The sequence below is a fragment of the Schistosoma haematobium genome, chromosome 7 (genome assembly GCF_000699445.3).
Source record: "Schistosoma haematobium chromosome 7, whole genome shotgun sequence".
Lineage (NCBI taxonomy): Eukaryota > Metazoa > Platyhelminthes > Trematoda > Strigeidida > Schistosomatidae > Schistosoma > Schistosoma haematobium.
Genome location: NC_067202.1, coordinates 4,723,720 through 4,743,376, shown reverse-complemented (window position 1 = coordinate 4,743,376; position 19,657 = coordinate 4,723,720). Strand labels below are relative to the sequence as shown.

Sequence of the window (19,657 nt, the reverse complement as noted above, 5' to 3'; positions counted from 1 at the left end):
GGCATCCAATGATGTTAATGTCTAACATCAACCAATCCACTAAATTATATGACCATCTTCCATTGTACTGAGGTAGATACCTGTCTCTACCCGACACATATTAGCTCCACTGGTCACGGCTTCTTACTAGAACTCCGAGAATTCCCTCACGAAGCTTGTCTCCACTGAGTACATGTTAATTATCAGCATAGGGTTTGTTTTACACTAATTGTCTAAATAAAGTTGGTCTATGATATGAAATGATAAAACAGGATAAATGCTGGATAATTCAAAAGACAATGCTTGTCTGTGTTTACTGCATTTAAAATAGTTTACTACACTACATTTAAACAAAAAAAATAGTCATTTTAATAGTTAAGATCATGAACCAATCAAAGCTAAACCACCATGGAAAACTTGGAATCACTGAATAGTCGCTTCATCCTATTATGTGACTCCTCAGTGGCACGGTGCATCCATAATCTCGCTTCGTGAGTTTCGAACGTTAAACACTTAAAAAACAAATTAATATTCAACTCACTGGATAATTTGGATGATAAACACGTTCTAAATTAGTTAATCCATCATAATATAATGTCATTTGTAATGGTGGTGATGAACATTTACGTGTATCAACCCAATTAGATAATTTCTCACAAGTTAAATGATTTGTTATTTGATTCATTGGTGTATTTAATAAATTTGGACATTGATAGGTTGAATTTAATAAGAAATGACATGTTAAACAATTATTTGTATTTAATTGACATTGATGCACTTGACGACGTACTAATAAATGAACAATACTACCAACTGGTTTAATTCGTAATATGGCTACAATTTGTGCTTGTGATTTACCAATTACGTCTAAATTATCGATCTTGAAAAGAAAAGAAAAGAGAAAGTGTTAAAATTTAAATAAATAAACTGTAACGCTAGTTACCATGTGATTTATCCACCAATCAAGATACGACTTATACAATCTTAGCACTGTGCCGCCAAACCAATGACGTTCAACCGGTATGAGCAGCCTAGCGTCCTTATTTGGTTCTATGTTCGCCTAGCATGTCCACTTGAGTTCAGATCACCAGATACCAGCTTGCACTATGCGAATCAAAACGAATCGAATCATTTATTTCAAACATACTGGGTTTATGTATCAGCCAAACAAACCGCATCGCACCATAAAACAAGAAATAACATTTGTGCACAATAGAGCCAAAAAGTGACTGTGAACGTGGGAGGCAGTAGTCAATAAACTGAACATTGCTTAAGAACCATAAATCGTACAATCATAAATTATAGGTCAAAATAAAGCTTATAATAAGGGGAATATAGATATATACAGTCTAGTTACTGAATATATATAGCATAAGAATATATAAATAATATTAGTCCATTGATAGGTCTCAGATATTACTCGTAATCTTCGCTCGGATGTAACATAAACAAAATTAATGAAAAGAATTGAAGAAATTCATTTTCATTCTTGATGAAGTTTTATTCACTAAGCTAAAGATAGTTTAGTTGTGCAGTATTCATGGTTTATTTATGCTGATCATATTGTTCGTAAGCAGAATGATAAAAGTTCTATTGAGCAAACTATCTAGTTTTATCGAAATGATCCATTTAAGATATAAATCTTCTACACTACCTTATTTTCAGTTTGTTGTTTATCAGAATAATCAACTAACCCCACCCCCACCCCCAACTGATGACATTATCAAAAGGTGTTTAGTGAATCAATATATATATATATATATATATATATATATGAAAAGTAACCTCAGAAACGAAGAAACAATTTGCTCAATCATATATAATAGAAAGATTCTAAAACTATTTTGGATTTAATGTCTGTGACAAGCCACAACACAGCGAGTTTATTCAATTCCACTACAGACAGAACGACATAACAGACAAGGAATACAAATGATTAATTATCCATAAAAGTAATTGCACTGATGACAATGAATTTTGCAACGGATCAAGTGGATGCTTCGTTCATCTTCACAGAAATAAAGATAAATTAAAAATAAGGCTAACATTGATAGACATAGACAAGTATACACATGAATTAGATTGAAGAAATTCTGTATTAGAGAAAGTTCAAGAATGCATGATGTAACAAAGAAGTCGGAGATTTCGACTGTTCGTAAGAAACCTTTATACATGAAAGTGCAATTCAACGGGGATGTGGCTAGTGACACTCTGAAATATAGGTTAACCAAAGTAATCACCAGGACATTCTACGCAGCCAATCTTGCGTTGACCTTCTCTTGTCGACCAGCGATGTCTACTCAAACGAAGGATAAGTTACCTGAGTTGGTCTCTTCCATGTGCATTTACAAATTCAGCTGCTCCTGTGGAGATAGCTATATAGGGCGTACTACCAGGCATCTTAACCAACGAATGAGTGAACATCTACCAACTTGGTACATAAAGGGCCAGAGAAAAACTATTCGCAGTTCTATATTGGCACATCTTATTGATAGCGGTCATGCTGTAGATAAATCGAAATCATTTCGAGTTATCTATCGTATACCTCCATCATTTTCCAACGGAGTCCGTTCCCGTCTCCTACATACAGCTGAAGCCATTGGAATTCGTACATATAACCCCAATTTATGTGTACAGAAGAAATACGTGACTCCCCTATCCCTTCGATGGCCAGTTATAACTTGACTAGCAATTTTTTTTAAATTTTATTATTATCATTATTTATTTTATTCTATTTGTGTTATCGTTAACCTTATTTCCACATCCATTATTTGTTTGTAATTTTCCGCCTCTTTGTATTCTTCACTATCTAATTATTTACACATATCTTATTACGTAATGATTTTAATGTATTGGTGTTGACTATTCCTAGTCTATTTACCCATGTTTGTTTGACCTTCTATTGCCAACGATTAACTATTGATAAGAGTTTTGTTATTGTATTTTTATTATTCTCATTATTATCAGTTCACCTGTCTTCCTACTACTATTAACTTGTACTTTTACCTATTATGTGTAGTGACTTATTCTATGTCATAGTGATTATTGACCCATATTGCCTTGATTGGTTTAACAAATTTTCGTATAAATATTCATGTATATTAGAGTAAAGCCTGATGACGATCTAATTGAAAACAATATTGTTCGCTTATATGTGTTGTTCCAATTAACAAACTCATATTTCAAACCCATACTCAAAGCATCGACCAGTCGTAATTCTGGAGGCTAACTGTCAAATAAACTCAATCTGAAAACAACAACAAATGAAGATAACAAAAGCTTAAAAAGACAGTCATGTACAAACTTATCAAAACGAATTAAAATAACACTTGTGGAATAAATGGAAGGGTAACTTTGAAAGTTCCACAATTAAATCCGAAAACTAAACATTAAAACAATAAATTATATTACTAAGAGTAAGCTATATTTTGAGAGGAATTTTTTGAAGATTGTAGTAATTTAATAGGTAAATTCATGAATCAATTGAAGCTAGACTACCATAGAAAACTTGGAAACACTGGAAGGCAGTTTTGACCTATTGTGGAACTCTTCAGTGGCAGAGCGCATCCACGATCCCGCCTCTCGAGATTCGAACCCAAGACCTATCAGTCTCGCACGCGAACGCTTAGCCTCTAGACCACTGATGGATCCCATACTCGGACAAAACGGCTATCCAATGATTCCAGGTTTTGCATGGTAGTCTAACTTCAATTGACTAATGAATGCAACAACTCAAGTAAACTATATGCTTATATATGTAATTATATTAGATAGAAATAAGGTAAATGGATAATTATTATTTAGATGATAATAATAATAATAATACATAACTTGAAAATCCATGAGAAATTGGACAATGGTTAACACACGCAGAAAGACACTTAAAGATTCATTAAAAATTTATTCATGAGATTAAAATAGAAATAATTCGTTTTTACATTGTATTATATCTCAGTGAAGTGATATTAGGTTTTAGTGATTTTCTTCATAAAACTCATTTTCAATCTGATATATATAAATAGATAAAGGAATTCTTGTCTCATTGATAATCTATCATCGCGGATCGGCAAAGCAAAAGCAGCATATCTACAATTGTAGAATATCTGCAACTCAAAACAACTGTCTGTCAACCAACATCAAAGTCAGAATTTTCAATAGAAATGTCAAAACAGATCTTCTGTATGAGGTGGTAACCTGGGGAACGAAGAAAGCCATCCACCAGAACATACAAAGGTTTATTAATAGTTGTCTACACAAAATACTTCGGATTCGTTGGCCAGATACTATCAGCAACAACCTTCTGTGGAAGAGAACAAACCAGATTCCAGTGGAGGAGAAAATCAAGAAGAAGCGCTGGAAGTGGACAGGACATATATTGAGGAAAGCACTCAACTGCATCACAAGCCAAGCCCTCACATGGAATTTTCAAGGCCAAAGGAAAATAGTAAGATTAAAGAACACATTATGCCGAGAAACGGAGACAGACATGAGAAAAATGAACAAAAATTGGATAGAACTGAAAAGGAAGGCCCAGAACAGAATGAGCTGGGGAATGTTGGTTAGCGGCCTCCGCCCTATTAGGAGTACCAGGCGTAAGTAAGTAAGATAATCTATCATGTGTATGTAAAAACTAATAACAGCAATCTATGAAATGTAGTCATAACGTAAGATAAACCTCAGTGGAAAAATGTTTATTTCGATGGGAAGAGAATGATGATGCAATTTCAGATGTAGGGTAATGATTGAAGCTGTTCAACAAAGAAAGTTGGACTTAATTTATTTTTTGTTATTTGGCAGTTGTGTGCAAGGTTTATGTACAATCTAGTGCATTTTGAGAGATTTTATTTTTGTCACCCAGCGACACAGAGACGTTACTACTGGGCTATTGTGCCAGTGACTGACCTACTGTGGGACTGAGATGTATTTACTATGGATAAACCATATATATATATATATATATATATATATATATATATATATATATATATATATATATATATAGCACTCAGGTCATCAAGATAACTGAATCGACATTAGTATATCGTCCTGAATAATCAGATTCTTATGAGGCCGAAAGCAGTGAATATTAGAAGGCCAGGGTAGATTCAAAAACTGTATAAATTTTTTCATATACAGAGGTTAGTTTTTTTATGTGTATTACTATGACTTCGACTAGATATGTTAAGATAGAGCTTCTGATTACTTTTGTTAGTCAACGAGGTGGAGTGATATTCGGCAATACGATGACGTATTTGTCTGGTTGTACGCCCAATATAACGGATTTTGCATGAGTAGCAGAAATGGTGAATACACTTAGAGGCAGAAGAACAAGACAATTTATCTTTATTTGGTGAATTGACTACTGGCCGACTGAAGAAAGTAGGACATAAACTTACTGCATTGAATGTACATTATAAAGCATTTGTATATGTCGGGTTACTATTTCAGTGGCTTTATTAACTTCGAATAGCAATTTGAAGAATATAGGCTTTTTTGATATCGTCGATAGTTTCACTGTCAGTTTAGCTCCAGACATATGTTTCGTTGGGAAATTTAATGGGTATCCATGCTTACGTAATGTATCATGAATACGTTTTAGCTCTTGTTCAATATGATTATCAATACAAATAATTTTGGCTCTGTGGATCAAAGATCTGATAAAGTTGCTCTTACACTGTAACAGCATAAATTTCGAAAAGTGTGTATATTAGCTTTATAAAGTTGGTTTACAATAAACACTGCCTTTGTAATATCTCAATAGGAATATTTAGTTTCTTTATAAATCATGGAATTTAAACAAACCTGAACGGATTATCAACAACAATCATATTGTCCTATTCTTATACGTTATTTCAAGTGTTTTCAATCTGATTTTTGTAAACAATCTTTGTTGTTCATTTGATGTTGTTTACTTGTAGCTTCCCATTGTTATTAAGGACTGCAATTGATAAGTCTCTTGTTGACAAATGTACATCCTGTGCGGACTGCTTCAATATTACCTGAAGTCACAAGCTTTATAAGCAAAGATGGATAGTGGCTAACAGTAGAATCCAGGACGCGCTCCACTTCGTTCTATTTGGTACTCGTCAGCTAGATGTACCTGCATTCCAGAGTTGATATTCATTTTGGCACTCAAACCCAATACCGTTCTCTTCAAACGTAGTCGTTTTATCCAGTTAGCTACTGAGTCCTGATAGCCACCTGTTTGTGTGATGAGATGAAGTTTGAATTCACTTGGTGTTATTTGCCTGTATCTTCCCATTGAGAACGGTATTGGGTTCGAGTCCTGAAGTCAACGTTAACTCTAAGATTCAGCTGACGAGTCTGAAATACAGAGAAACACTCGTCTTCGATTCTACTACTAACTACTATTCATCTTTGCTTATAAAATCTTTATTATTATTATTTTAATTTTATCAAACAATTAAATCTTCATTATTAAATTAAATTATTTACTTGTATTAGTCGATCACCAACACGTAATTGTCCATCTTTTATAGCTGAACCATCAGGTAAAATATTTTTCACATATACAGCAAATAACGATTCATTCATAGATGAATTCAATATTGATTTAGGATGAATAAGTTTTGTAGTTAAACTAAATCCTAAACCACATGAAGCTGTATTGTAAGAATAATCAATGATGTAAAGAAAAGAGAAAGAAGAAAACATAATAAATTACAACAGAAGAACAATAAAACAATTCATATAAAAGAGATGATTGAAAATCATTATTCTCATTTCATCAATAAGAATCATACGTATGTTGGAAACTAATTTCGAAAGGTAATTTCCTTAAGTTTTAATGAGAAATCATGATTAATGAAGTTCAATCATTATCTAGCTTGTGACAAATACCTTTTGATGACAATGAGTAATGTTTACTCATTATGCTGAATTGACTGGACTTAGAAATACAATTGGGTGACTGGTCAAAGTATAAGCATTTACCCGTTGGTCCTGGGTGTGATCCCCTTTTGTTACAATAGTGAATGTACATTGTTACAGAGTTTCATACTTGTTAGGTTCGTTAAAGCTGAATGCTACTACTGATTTGGCTTATTCGGAACAGAACGAAGGATCAGGATTCAGAGATTCAATAGGCTATTCTGGTCCGTTGTCTCCAACTCAGCTAACTTGATCAATAAGTCTTGGTAAGGCGTAGAAAGTTTATTCTACAGGCAACCAGCAGATACCAGGTCAGGTCAGGTCAGGTCAATCAGGCACACAAGTCAAGCGTATTTATACAAATATTTATAATCGATATTGTCATGGGTAAATGTTTTTAAACATTAATCAATAAGTTCATCAATCAACGGTCATTCAAATATTTAATCGATAAGTTCGTCAATTGACTGCTATTTAATCATTTAATCGATAAGTTCATCAATTGACATCCATTCAAATATTTAAGCATTTAATCGATAAGTTAATCGATATGATAAAATTACAAAATATGAGTTTTGGGGATCTATCGTCCCTAACAATCTTATGAAGAAATAGATGTTCCCTACTTCATAGTTCCCCACGGTTGTTTAAATGAGATCGATCTGTGGTAGAATCTATAAAATTACTGAACTAAAAATAATGAAGTGTGAATATACGAATTCAAGAAGATTGTTACTTCGATTTGTTTCTAGTTGTCATTCATCGGTAAAGCGTGTTTGTATCATCTAGTATCAGTTGTTTCATCTGTATTTTCATATATTAAGATAAAACTGTTATAAAAGACTGGGTACTGATTAAACTGAGTCAGTCAGCTACAACATAGGACTAGGCATATATATACATCGGTTCAAGCTGCCATACTTCATTAACACAACAAGATGAACGCCGGATTCATAGAATTAGTTACTTCAATGGTGGTAATATATAAAAGAAAGATTACAGTAAGGATATGGTACAGGAAGAAAGAATTAGTTCATAAAAAGAAAGATATGAAGCGGTTTTAATCTCTTAGTTTAAGGGAAGACAAAGAGTGCATACACCTACACCATTGTGATCGATTCTGAGCCATGTCACACACAGTCTCCAACCATTGGTTTCGATAGTCGCGCGGACCCCAATCAAGTAGTCTGCATCTACCAACATGGCTAAGACTAGAAGTTAGTGACTTCAAGCACTGATGCAACGTTTTGGTTTGGCCACCTCTATCTTTCATCCACTCGTCTCCAACACCGGTTAGCATTGCACGTTGTGGTAATCGGTGTTCAGGCATACGCAACATGTGACCTTACCATCTCAGTCGATGAAGATTCACAACCTCATCAACTGATTTACCATCATTCCCTAAAACCCTGCGTCGAACCTCACTATTACTTACCCGATGATCCCGACAGACGCCAGCAATATTTTTAAGGCATCTGTGTTCAAATACTAGTAGCTTATGAGTATCTTTTACTCTTAATGGCCATGTTTTGCTGCCGTAAATTAAAACAGAACGGACAGCCGCGCAGTTTACTCGTCCCTTAATTGATAGACAGATATCTCGTCTTCGCCATAGGTGACGTAAGTTGACAAAAGCCAAACGGGGTTTTTGAATCCGTGCAGAGATTTCGTCAGATACCAACCCATTATGGCTGATCAGACTTTCAGGATAAGTGAAGTTGTCAACGCGTTCGACTACTTCACTCCCTATCCTTAGTTCAGGTATTGATGCAGGTCAGTCCTGAAGCAACAAGTCCTGATTAAACTGAAATAAATAGCGCTATTCATGAGTGTTTCTTCCAAGCTTTTGTACAAAATAACCTAAATTTACTTGCGAATTTGGATTGATTTAAGTCTGGAAAAAAACAATAATCGTAGTGTAAGATCCATTTTGAAGGTTTTGTGTGTGTATGTCAAAATCCCTCCATGTATACGCTTGTAATTTGTTCCTATTGATTCCTTCAGTTGTACATGTTGTTAGTCTTTTTGATTCCATTTGAGAATGTCATATTTATATTTTATTATAATTTTTATTTTTCTTACGCCTTCACTGAGTTTCTATGTTTCTTCTTGAACTGTATTAATGTTGTTTTAGTTGATGCATAGTCTTGGTGGCAGCCATATTGATTTGTTCCTCCTTTGATTGTATTGCATGCATTGATTGGAATTGTCCATTTTTTGATTGTGAATTGAAGTACTCTTCCAGAATTAGAAACACTCTATGTCATTATCTTTCGAACGAATCTGTACATGATCTATCCAGAAAGAATAGAATTACATTTATTTATTGCGCTTGATTTGATTAGTTGGACAATTATTGGTTGAACAACGATGTGGTAATATTTATTTAAGTAATAATGTACATTTATATTTATAATGAACCGTTTATTTACCCAATCACATTGTTTTGGTGTCAACTAGGCAACAGCGCTTATCTAAACTATCTAGACAGTTATTCTTCAGTTCAAAGCTTAGTTTGGATTCTACAGGTAGATTGTCGATTACAGAACGTCAATAAATCCTTGTTTTAATTTATATACCGACACCATAACCTCATACCCATCGATGAGCCATATCTAATCAAGAGATTAGATTGATAAAGAAATAAGAGATAGGAATGGGATTACAATTTTTAAAAAAAGCAAACAAAGAAAGAAATAGAAATAGTATGTGATATGAAATACAGGTCAGTTATTAATGCGTCCAAGAAAAAATGTTTAAACTGGTTAAAAGAGTTCTATCAACTTTTATAAGGAATGTAAGAAGAAATTACTGGAAAGGTGTTATTGATTTTTTGTGGGACCCTTAATTTTGTCGTCATTTAGATCGGACGATGTTGTCGAAAGGGCTCTCCACTTTAGTGACCCGTGGATCTGACACCAAGGTGATCGTAATGATGATTGTTGTTGAATTATATATGTCGCCTATTCTCGTATATATTCGTCGACTTAAATCGCGTTAGTCAATAACGGGATTAAATAAGTCAAATAACGAGAATGGACTTGTGAATACATATATTTTGTATATGAGGTGAATGCAATAAAACAAAGCAAAACGACGCGCAGTGGATATGGCGGGTAACCAAGCCGTAATCAATATTTATGGTTACACAAAAGTAAGTTACAGACATGTGACGAGTAATGGGATAAGAAATGTACACACACCTACGCGCTCATATAAAAACAGTCAAGACTGATAAGCGAATAAATAACAAGGTTAGAATGTGTCTCAAGTAGATTGAATAGAATGGGCTGTCCGGAAGCTAGAATAAGGTATATGGGCTTAACGTAATAACCGACACTACAGATTCCCTTTCTGAGATATGTATGATGATGAGCAAAGTCATAAAGTTGTATTCATCTCTCGGATGTTAACCAAGAGGTCGTTATGATCCAATAGATACCAGTTCTATGCAGCATGTTTTCATAACACAGCACTATATCATAAACTTACTAATTCTCCATTCTTCTAACCTCATTTTAGTATCGACATGTGATGCATAATTTGAAAGCCTTTGGGATGACCCATGTTTTTGTATAGTGACATTGACCGAGTTATCACCATTGTGCTCGAAAAAAAACATTTTCGAACCTCCGTATTACTAAAATAGGATTGACATTAGGAGTCAAAAATCCTTCGGAGACAACTATGATCGAATACAGAGAGTTATCGAATATATTCAGCTATGAGGGGTAAGTTTTCGCAATCATCGAATAAAACATCTCTCAATGAGTCCTTGTAGGAGGAAAACTATCCTGTGCATTAAAATAAAATCTGAGTTATTCCGTTAAATATTAATCAACTCTAATAAATGCCAACAGCCACATATTAAGCAGGAAAAAACTCAATATAAATATCTTGATTTCCAAAGAGATTGAAAATACCATATGACTTACATTTTCGTAATTTAATCAATACATCTTCTTCTCTGATACAATCCGATGTACAACAACATGTTATCGGCGGTATCAATTCATTATCTATATTTCTGTGATCTATAGAATGTAAATGTGGTGGATTTAGTGTAATATGTTGTTGTACATTACAAACATTATTAGAATGAATTTGTTGTTGATGATCATGATGATGATGATGATGACGTAAACAATAATTATAGTGTATACAATTTGATACATTACATAATTCCGATTTATCCATATTACATGTTATATCACTTGTCATTGGCGACACCGCCAATGCCATAGCATTTGCAGCGACTCTTAAACGATCATCTCGTTCTATTCCAGCCTCCATCTCAGCTAATAATAATTGACGTCTAGCTTCAGATTCACGACGTTTCGATAATAATTCAGTCATATGAAGAATTTCAGCCTCAGCATCTATTTCATGCAATGAATTGCATACACAACACTTGATCACCTCATTATCTTGACCAATGTTATCTGGTATAATTAAATCGGATTGTTTTTTATTATTACTATTATTATTGTTATCATACATAGGATATTGCTTCTCCTCATTTTGTTCACTCCCATCATGACTACTATGACTACCATTTCTGGTAGTAGTCATAGTAGGGTGTGTTTGTTCCTTGGAATCTTCATTGTTACAGTCATCATCAATTTTATGGTCACAGATTACTCTGGATTCACAGTTTATAGGATCCATAATATTTACTAACTGATTAGAACTTTGAACTGAATTCATTGGGACTTTATGATTTTCACGTTCTTCTGATTTAGGAGATGTATTAAGGCTTTTAAAGAAGAATTTATGTAAAAATTATCATGATTTGTATTGTAGTAGTGATAGCTTCATAATGAGAGGATACAAATAATAGAAACGAAACAAATAAATTACTAAATCTCACTTGGACTATCTAATCTTCATTCTATACACACCTTCCATTTTTGTGTGTTTTTTCATACTACTTATAAATATTCAGTAGCTTTTGACGTTAAACCAAATTTTCAGGACCCCATAGTATACCATTATCCTGTCAATGGTTTTTACATTTTAATAAACACCAAAAACATTTTTCATCCATTATTATCCAACAAAATGACTGACTTCAAGAATCAATTCCTTAGCTACTGTTACGACTTCGAACGTAGTTAAGGACAAAGAAAATGTATCCCAGGTATATTTATGTGGACAAAATGCAGGAAATCATGCTATACTCCATTTTATGCTTAGTAGATCTAACTCATAACGTCATTAAACGAATATGTTACTGAATATATAATCAGTTTTTATTTCAATATATATTATTGAGAAGGAAATGACATGTGTCACATCAACAGAATTGATATGACTTCCTTATTTCATATAAAATTCAAATGAAAAATCATATATACAACATGAATTTCAAATAATTACAATACACCAATGCATTACTCCTAGACAATCAGCAACTTTGTACAGGGAATAAAAAGCGTGTTCTCAATTATATAAGGTTATATGTTGAAATACAAGTGAACTAATTACTTATTTCTAAATATGTATCATTTTGGTGTTAAGGTTTCATTGACATGGGTTAGGAATTCCTACCACAGATGGATTAATGAAAGACGACATCAGAAATCCGATCATTACCAATTAAATAAACTGGCTCGTATAAGTTTATTTCATCTCCTTAACTACCTTGTTTTTCTGATATCTTATAATTTAGATACTCTTATAACTTTTGAGAATCATTGGAATGTCGAAAAACAGAAGAGATTAAATAGTCATTTAGGATTTCTAGTTTACTATAGACGACCATTGAAATTTTGTATGATTTCAGATCAGTAAAATATTCACTTGAGCATCATATATTGATTTTGGTAATCTACTCCAGACGTAAAACAAGCGATGAGGATAATTATAGTGCCAAAGTTATACTTAATTATTACTCCTATCGAATGGACTTAAATTTTAATTGTTTATTCATATTTTGTACTGAATATGTTCGGTATTTTTGTTGATATAACTTGATAGAAGTAATGACAAAAGTCACCTATTGACCTGTTGATACTTCTCAGGGAAATAAAAGTAATGAGATATGTGGAGATTGTAGTATTTTTAACAGTTGAATCCATCTGTTCTGAGTTCGAGTCTCGCATGGGGGATCGTAGTTGCGCACTTCTAAGGAGTCTCAAACTAGGACGAAACGACCCGTCCATTGCTTCCAGGTTTTCAATGATGATCTAGTTTAGATCAACTTATGAATTCAACATGTAAAAAAATAGAAGCATCTTCTGTAGAACTGACTCCTAATTTCTATCAAATTTATTATCAGTATTTGCAGATCTATGTGCTTTTGTTCATAAATGGTAGATTAAACTATGTCGAGTTATATGTACTCATTTGGTTCCAAACATTGTCCATACTCTCAATTCATTTGAAGTCTATCAGTCTATCAGTAATACATTACAAAACCGAGTTGGATTAATATACCAATAGCTCAACTCGTTATTAAAAAAAAATAGAAAAAATGTTCTGTAATACTGTGGTGTGAGCTACTTATATTCACATAAGTAGCCTAGATTGATGGTCAGGTATAGAATGTATTTCAATAGAAGATCGAGAAGGAAACAACGGGAACGGAAAGTAATTAGTATGAAAATACTCGAACAGTGAAATTTGAGACAATGATCTGAGATCTTCATGAGGAATAGTCAAGTTTGAGACGATGGATTGGTATTTCACACATAAACTATTTACTGTATAGTTCTTAGATTTCATGTTTCACTGTTCAAATACATTCGATTATCTTCACTTGTGTTGTTGTTCATTATAATACATTATGAAATAGTAAACCATAAATACAATGTTTTTATTGAAGTTTTACCTGGTTAAAATAGTTTTAGGTGATCGTTTCGGTGGAGTTGGTTTACGTATGATTGATTTATTCAAATCTGATCGATTGAATTGATTAGTCTGTTTTATATCATTACAATATGAGCATATACAATTGATATTTGGATTCTGTTCAAAATTCATAGTAGCTATGGTTGTTTCTATGGATGTAATTAATTGATTCAAATGATTTGGATGTAATTTATCATTATTTATGATTGTATGTTGTTGTCTTGTATGTTGACATGGATGATTTAATCTGGAAGCACAATTTGAATTATCATCTTTTAATTGTTCTTCTTCTTCTTTATTCGTGGAATTACTAAAATAAAATAATGTGCAATTCCATTTATTTATTATTTAATTTAAAAAGGTTTCTAATCTTATATAATTTATAACTGTTATTGATGGATAGTGGTTAGTAGTGGAATTCAGGATGAACGTTTCATCCTATTCAGGACTAGTAAGATGAATGTACTTGCATTTCAGAGTTGATGTTCACTCTGGGACTTGAATCTAGTACTGTTCACTTCAAACACCATCACATTATCCACTTAGCTAATGAGTTCTGATAGCCACTTGCTTGTGCAATGCGGTTTTCAAAGAAGTTGTATTCACTGAGATAATTTGTTAAATGTTAAAGTTTAAATTGTCTTTCTAGAATAACTTCTATTGAATATTATGTGTTGATGATGTTGTTTGAAAAGACAAATTGAAATTTTCACTGTTCTCTCAACGACTCATCTAGCTGATCTACAAATTTCATTATTCATCACAATACTACTAATTATAATATAAGTAAGAAGTGCTCCGTTTAACAACTTACATTGCATGTGAACAAACTCGAAACAGGATCTCATTATAATTTTCATACAAGAATTTTGTATGATTTATATAAATTTTGTTTGCGTCTATCAAAGTTTTGTTGTTAATTAGCCTCTTATGGAGGTGATCGAAGTGATGATTAGTTTTCATGAGAGAAGTTGATCTAAAATGTTATTTTCAATAACTAGAACGACATCATACATTTATTTAAAATCTCTTTACGTAAGAAACAGTAATCGGAATTTCAAGGGACAACATCATCCAAAATTAGAAAACATGAATTTAGAAGGAAATACACCTCATTAGCCTGGAATCTGCATAGTGGATGTGATTCAGATATAAATGCGTAGATCAGCAAAGTAAGAACATCATATTTACAATTGGAGAATATCTGCAACTCAAAACAACTGTCTGTTAACAAAAACCAAGGTCATAATTTTCACTACAAATGTCAAGACAATTGTACTGTATGGGGTGGAAACCTAGAGAACGAAGAAAGCCATCCACCAGAACATACAAAGGTTTATTAATAGTTGTTCACACAAAATACTTCGGATCCGTTGGCCAGATACTATCAGCAAAAACCTTCTGTGGAAGAGAACAAACCATATCTCAGCAGAGGAAGACATCAGGAAAAAGTGCTAGAAGTATATAGAACACACACTGAGGAAAGCATCCAACTACGTCACAAGCCAAGCCCTCACATGGAATTTTCAAGGCCAAAGGAAAAGAGGAAGATTAAAGAACACATTACGCCGAGAAATGGAGACAGATATGAGAAAAATGAACGCCAATTGGATAGAAGTAGAAAAGAAATGCTGTTTGGCGGTCTATGCTCCTTTGAGATTAACAGGCGTAAATAAGTAAGTAATATATAAATATATAATCCAATTAATAAATCAGTGCCAAATGTATGTATTGTAGACTGAAAATACATTTTGTGGGGTTGTGAAAGAATAACTGACAATCATACACCTACACCGAATTATTAACTCAAGCAGTGTTATGAATGAGATGAGTAAACCTGACATGGATTATACGATCATCATCGTCACTTCACGGATCGATCAAGATTGAATATGTTGACCATTAGATCTCAACTTATTCATTTAAATATAACGCACTTCTCACAAATGCAAAGTCCTTCGAGTTCGGTTCCTAGTGCAGTTATAACTGTACACTGATGATGAGTACCATACTACAATGACACAGCAGTTCATTATACCATAAGCTTTCGACTTATCTACGACTCAAATCAATATGTGTCGAAAATAATCTTAATTTCATACTTCTTGTTTACATTAACTCAACATTGTCATGATATCTGTCATTATAATACTGACCGAACTCTTTGAATCAAGTTGTACCAGATAGCAGATATTCAAAGTATAGGTTCAATAATAACATTATTATTATAAGAAACCAGATAATTGGTTGTTCCCTCTTCTACAGAACACAAATAGTATCGTTTTTTTAGTTATTAACACTTACAGACTTGATGGTGATTTATCTGAAACTTGGTGAATTTGTCGAGATTTCATTAAATTCTTATAATCTCTGTCGTCTGTATCTGAATCACTAGTATGTGGTGTATCAGGATTCTTTTGCATTGATCGACGAGGTGGAGGTGGTGGTTCTATCACTGATTGATTTATTGACGTACTAAGAGGTATTGATATAGTAGAAGGTGAATTTGTTACAGTTGTGCTTATTGTTGTTGGTGTAGGGGGTGCTGGTGCTCTGGAATTTCGATAACGTTTTTGTTTTCTATTAGGACGAGCACAATAACTATCTGAAATTTCTTGAGACTGAGATGGAGGATTTTGAGATAATTTTGATAACACTGGTGGTGGTGGTGGTGATGACGATGATGATGGTGATAATGATTGTAATTCAACATTTTCATCAGAGCATATTTGACTAGATGAATTACTGTACAATTCAGTTTCTTTATTATGAAGTGATTGTGCAGTGTGTAATCTGTAAAAATGAATTTTTTTCAAAAAAGAATCATAAATTTTAAAATCTCAGTGAAGATATAGCCGAAATAATAAAAGTACATACATTATTGAATCTAGTTAACGACCCAATGTATTTATTTACTTACTTACGCCTGTTACTCCTCGTGAAGGAGCACAGACCGCTCACCAGCATTCTCCATCCAACCCTGTCCTGGGCAATCCTTTCTATCTCCTTCCAGTTCCTATTGATTCTTTTCATATCTGCTTCTATTTCCCGACGTAATGTGTTCTTTGGCCTTCCTCTTTTACGCTTCCCCTTCAGGATTCCAAGTTAGGGCTTGCCTCGTGATGCAGTTTGACGATTTAATGTATTTACTGGTTTTAATAAAATCTGATTACTCAAATACAAACCTAATTACTGTAACATTCAAGTTCGTTGGCAGATTACTCTCTGCGTATTTACTTTGATAAAACGATTAAATAAGGACAATGGAATTCATGAATTAAATATAATGTTAAGTCCGTTTACGCTCTTTCTTAGAGTCCAACTATTTTTGCGTAATACTTATACTACTTGTATATAAATTCAGTAACACGTTTCGTTTTTAACAACTTTTGAACATAGTGTATAGTTGATGTCTTGTAACATTCTTATTTATTTTCATAATGACATTCACTTTGTTTATTGTTATATTTATATTCTCTAAACAGGTTTTGTATACTTTTGAAGCCTGTTTTCCACTTGCAATAGGTCCACATTTTCGGGCTCTTAGTAGCCGTTTTTTTATTGATGATCTGTAATAACTTACCAGTCGTTATTTACGATATTGTGTATTGTAATTACTTTTCCTGTCATTATTTGAGACAAGTTTTTCTCTTCTACGAATATAAACGTGTTAGCCAGCATAAATACTTCAGCATTTGAGGTTTACAATCAATTTACTTATATTTTGTAATAATAGGACAGTTTTTTAGATAACTCTTGGACTTTAGGACTGTCTGTCGATTGACTTAATGTTACGCAATAGGTAAATGTATCTTATAAAAAATTATAATTTAAACTGTTCATAGGTAAAGATAAATGACAGTCTGTTGCTAATCGAAACAAAACGTTTTTCTATGAGTAATTCCTAAATGTTCACAAGTTAACTGGATAAAAAGACGAGGATCTGCCAAGATCTTTTTCAGTATAATCAAACATTATGGCATTGAATAATGTATTCATTATCGATATGTAGCACAAACATATCGATATATTTCTAAAAATCTGTAAACATACACAACTTACATAGTAACTGGTGATAAAGACTTTGGTGAACTATGATGGACAATATCATGAAGATCTTCAGAATTATTATTATGATTCTGAATTGATTCCAACAAACTATTATTGATTTGTTTCATTGAATAAACTTTTTTACAAGGACTTTGTTGTGGTGTTGTTTTATTCGAACTAGTTAAATCACCTATATCCAAATCTTCTTCAGGTACTGTTGATAAAAATGATGTATCCATTAATAAATCATCATTATTAACATTATTTATAATACTAATATCGGTTTTATTCAATATAGTTGATGATAATGATGATAATGAATTAGGAATGGATATTAAATAATCATTTAACGATGAAACGGATGATGGAAGTATCATATAAGTAGGAAATGCATTTGTTGTCAAGGATAATTGATCATTATTTAATTTTGACTGTGGGATATTCACATATTCATTCTAGTTTAAAATAATAGAAAGAAAAATAATAAAAGTTAGAATGTTGATTAGCAATAATAATAAATGATATAAATTGAAAATACAAATGTTGAAGAACAGGAATATCTTCTAAGACAAAATCAGTCAGTCAGTCAGTCAGTTACAACATAGGATCAGGCACATATATGCGCATCAGTCTAAGTTGCCATACCGCATTAACACAACAAGATCAACACCGGATTCATAGAAGTAGTCACTTCAATGGTAGTAATGTATAAAAGAAAGATTGAATATAAGGATATAAAAGAGAGAGAAAGAATTAGTTGATAGAAAAAAAGATATGAAGTGATTTAAATCTCATAGTTTAAGGGAAGATAGAGAGTGTATACACCTACATCATTGTGATCGATTCTGAGCCATGTCACCCACAGTCTCCAACCATTGGTTACGATAGTCATGTGGACGCCAACCAAACAGTCTGCATCTGCTAACATGGCTCAGACTAGAAGTTAGTGACTTCAAGCGCCGATGTCTCGTTTTGGTTTGGCCGCACCTAACTTTCTTCCAACCACCCTCAACACTAGTCAGTACTGGGCGCCGTGATAATCGATGTTCAGGCATATGTAATACGTGGCCCAGCTATCTCAATCGATGAAGATTCACAACCTCATCAACTGATTTATCATCATTTCCTAATACCCTAAATCTAACCTCACTATTACATACCCGGTGTAACTTAGAGTTAACTTGGAAACAATGTAGCAGTGGATAGTTGTTTCCGTTTAGTTTTGAGCTTATCGAAACTCTTCATGTTGTTGTCATCGTTATCTAAATTCAGATTGATTTGATTGCAGAACTCTGATGACATTGTCCAGAATGATAATAATAATGTTTTCAGAATGTTTATAAATGCTTTCAAGTAAAATCATCTACCTCAAAAAAACTCATTGATACTAAGAAGCATCCAGTTGAACTATTAATCTCTGTCAAAATTAGTATTTTACTTACAAAACACTCATCATATAATCAAGTGCGTGGCCAATGTTCTATATGTTTGACTAGACGTACTAATTAATTCATGTATTACAATGTACAATTGCTTAATTTTGAGATACACAACTGTTTAGAATACTAGATCCTCAGAAATCATTTGATAAACTTCTTATTTTTGTAATTTAATTGTGAAAAGTTTAATTTTCTCATATGGAAGAACCATCAACGTTATTGGTTAGTTTTCTCTTTTGGTACACTATTTGATAATACTTTTCAAATACATTTTTGTATTGTATATATTACGCATGAGTTCTATGTTTGTTATTCGTTCTTCCGGGTTGTTTGTGGAGTTTTATATTTATCCGGCTAAATCTGATCTTCTTCTAGTTAGTAGATCTGGGGTGCAGAGCAAGAGCTTAGCTTGTTCTGTTGTTGCATTGTTGATTTTCGTTTCGTTC

General features: G+C 33.0%; 1 protein-coding gene across 1 annotated transcript in view; it reads right to left on the bottom strand.

Moving 5' to 3' along the window:
* Window positions 1–341: 341 nt before the first annotated feature.
* MS3_00009466 (uncharacterized protein) overlaps window positions 342–19,657 on the bottom strand; it is a 140,888-nt gene continuing 121,572 nt past the window's right edge. Inside the window, exons 1-3 of the mRNA XM_051217848.1 lie at window positions 923–1,142; window positions 521–859; window positions 342–491 (exon numbers count right to left, since the gene is read on the bottom strand). Of these exons, the coding sequence (XP_051064274.1) occupies window positions 378–491; window positions 521–859; window positions 923–925 (456 nt within the window). The 5' untranslated portion in view covers window positions 926–1,142 and the 3' untranslated portion in view covers window positions 342–377. Of the gene's footprint in view, window positions 492–520; window positions 860–922 lie in introns of the transcript that reaches the window.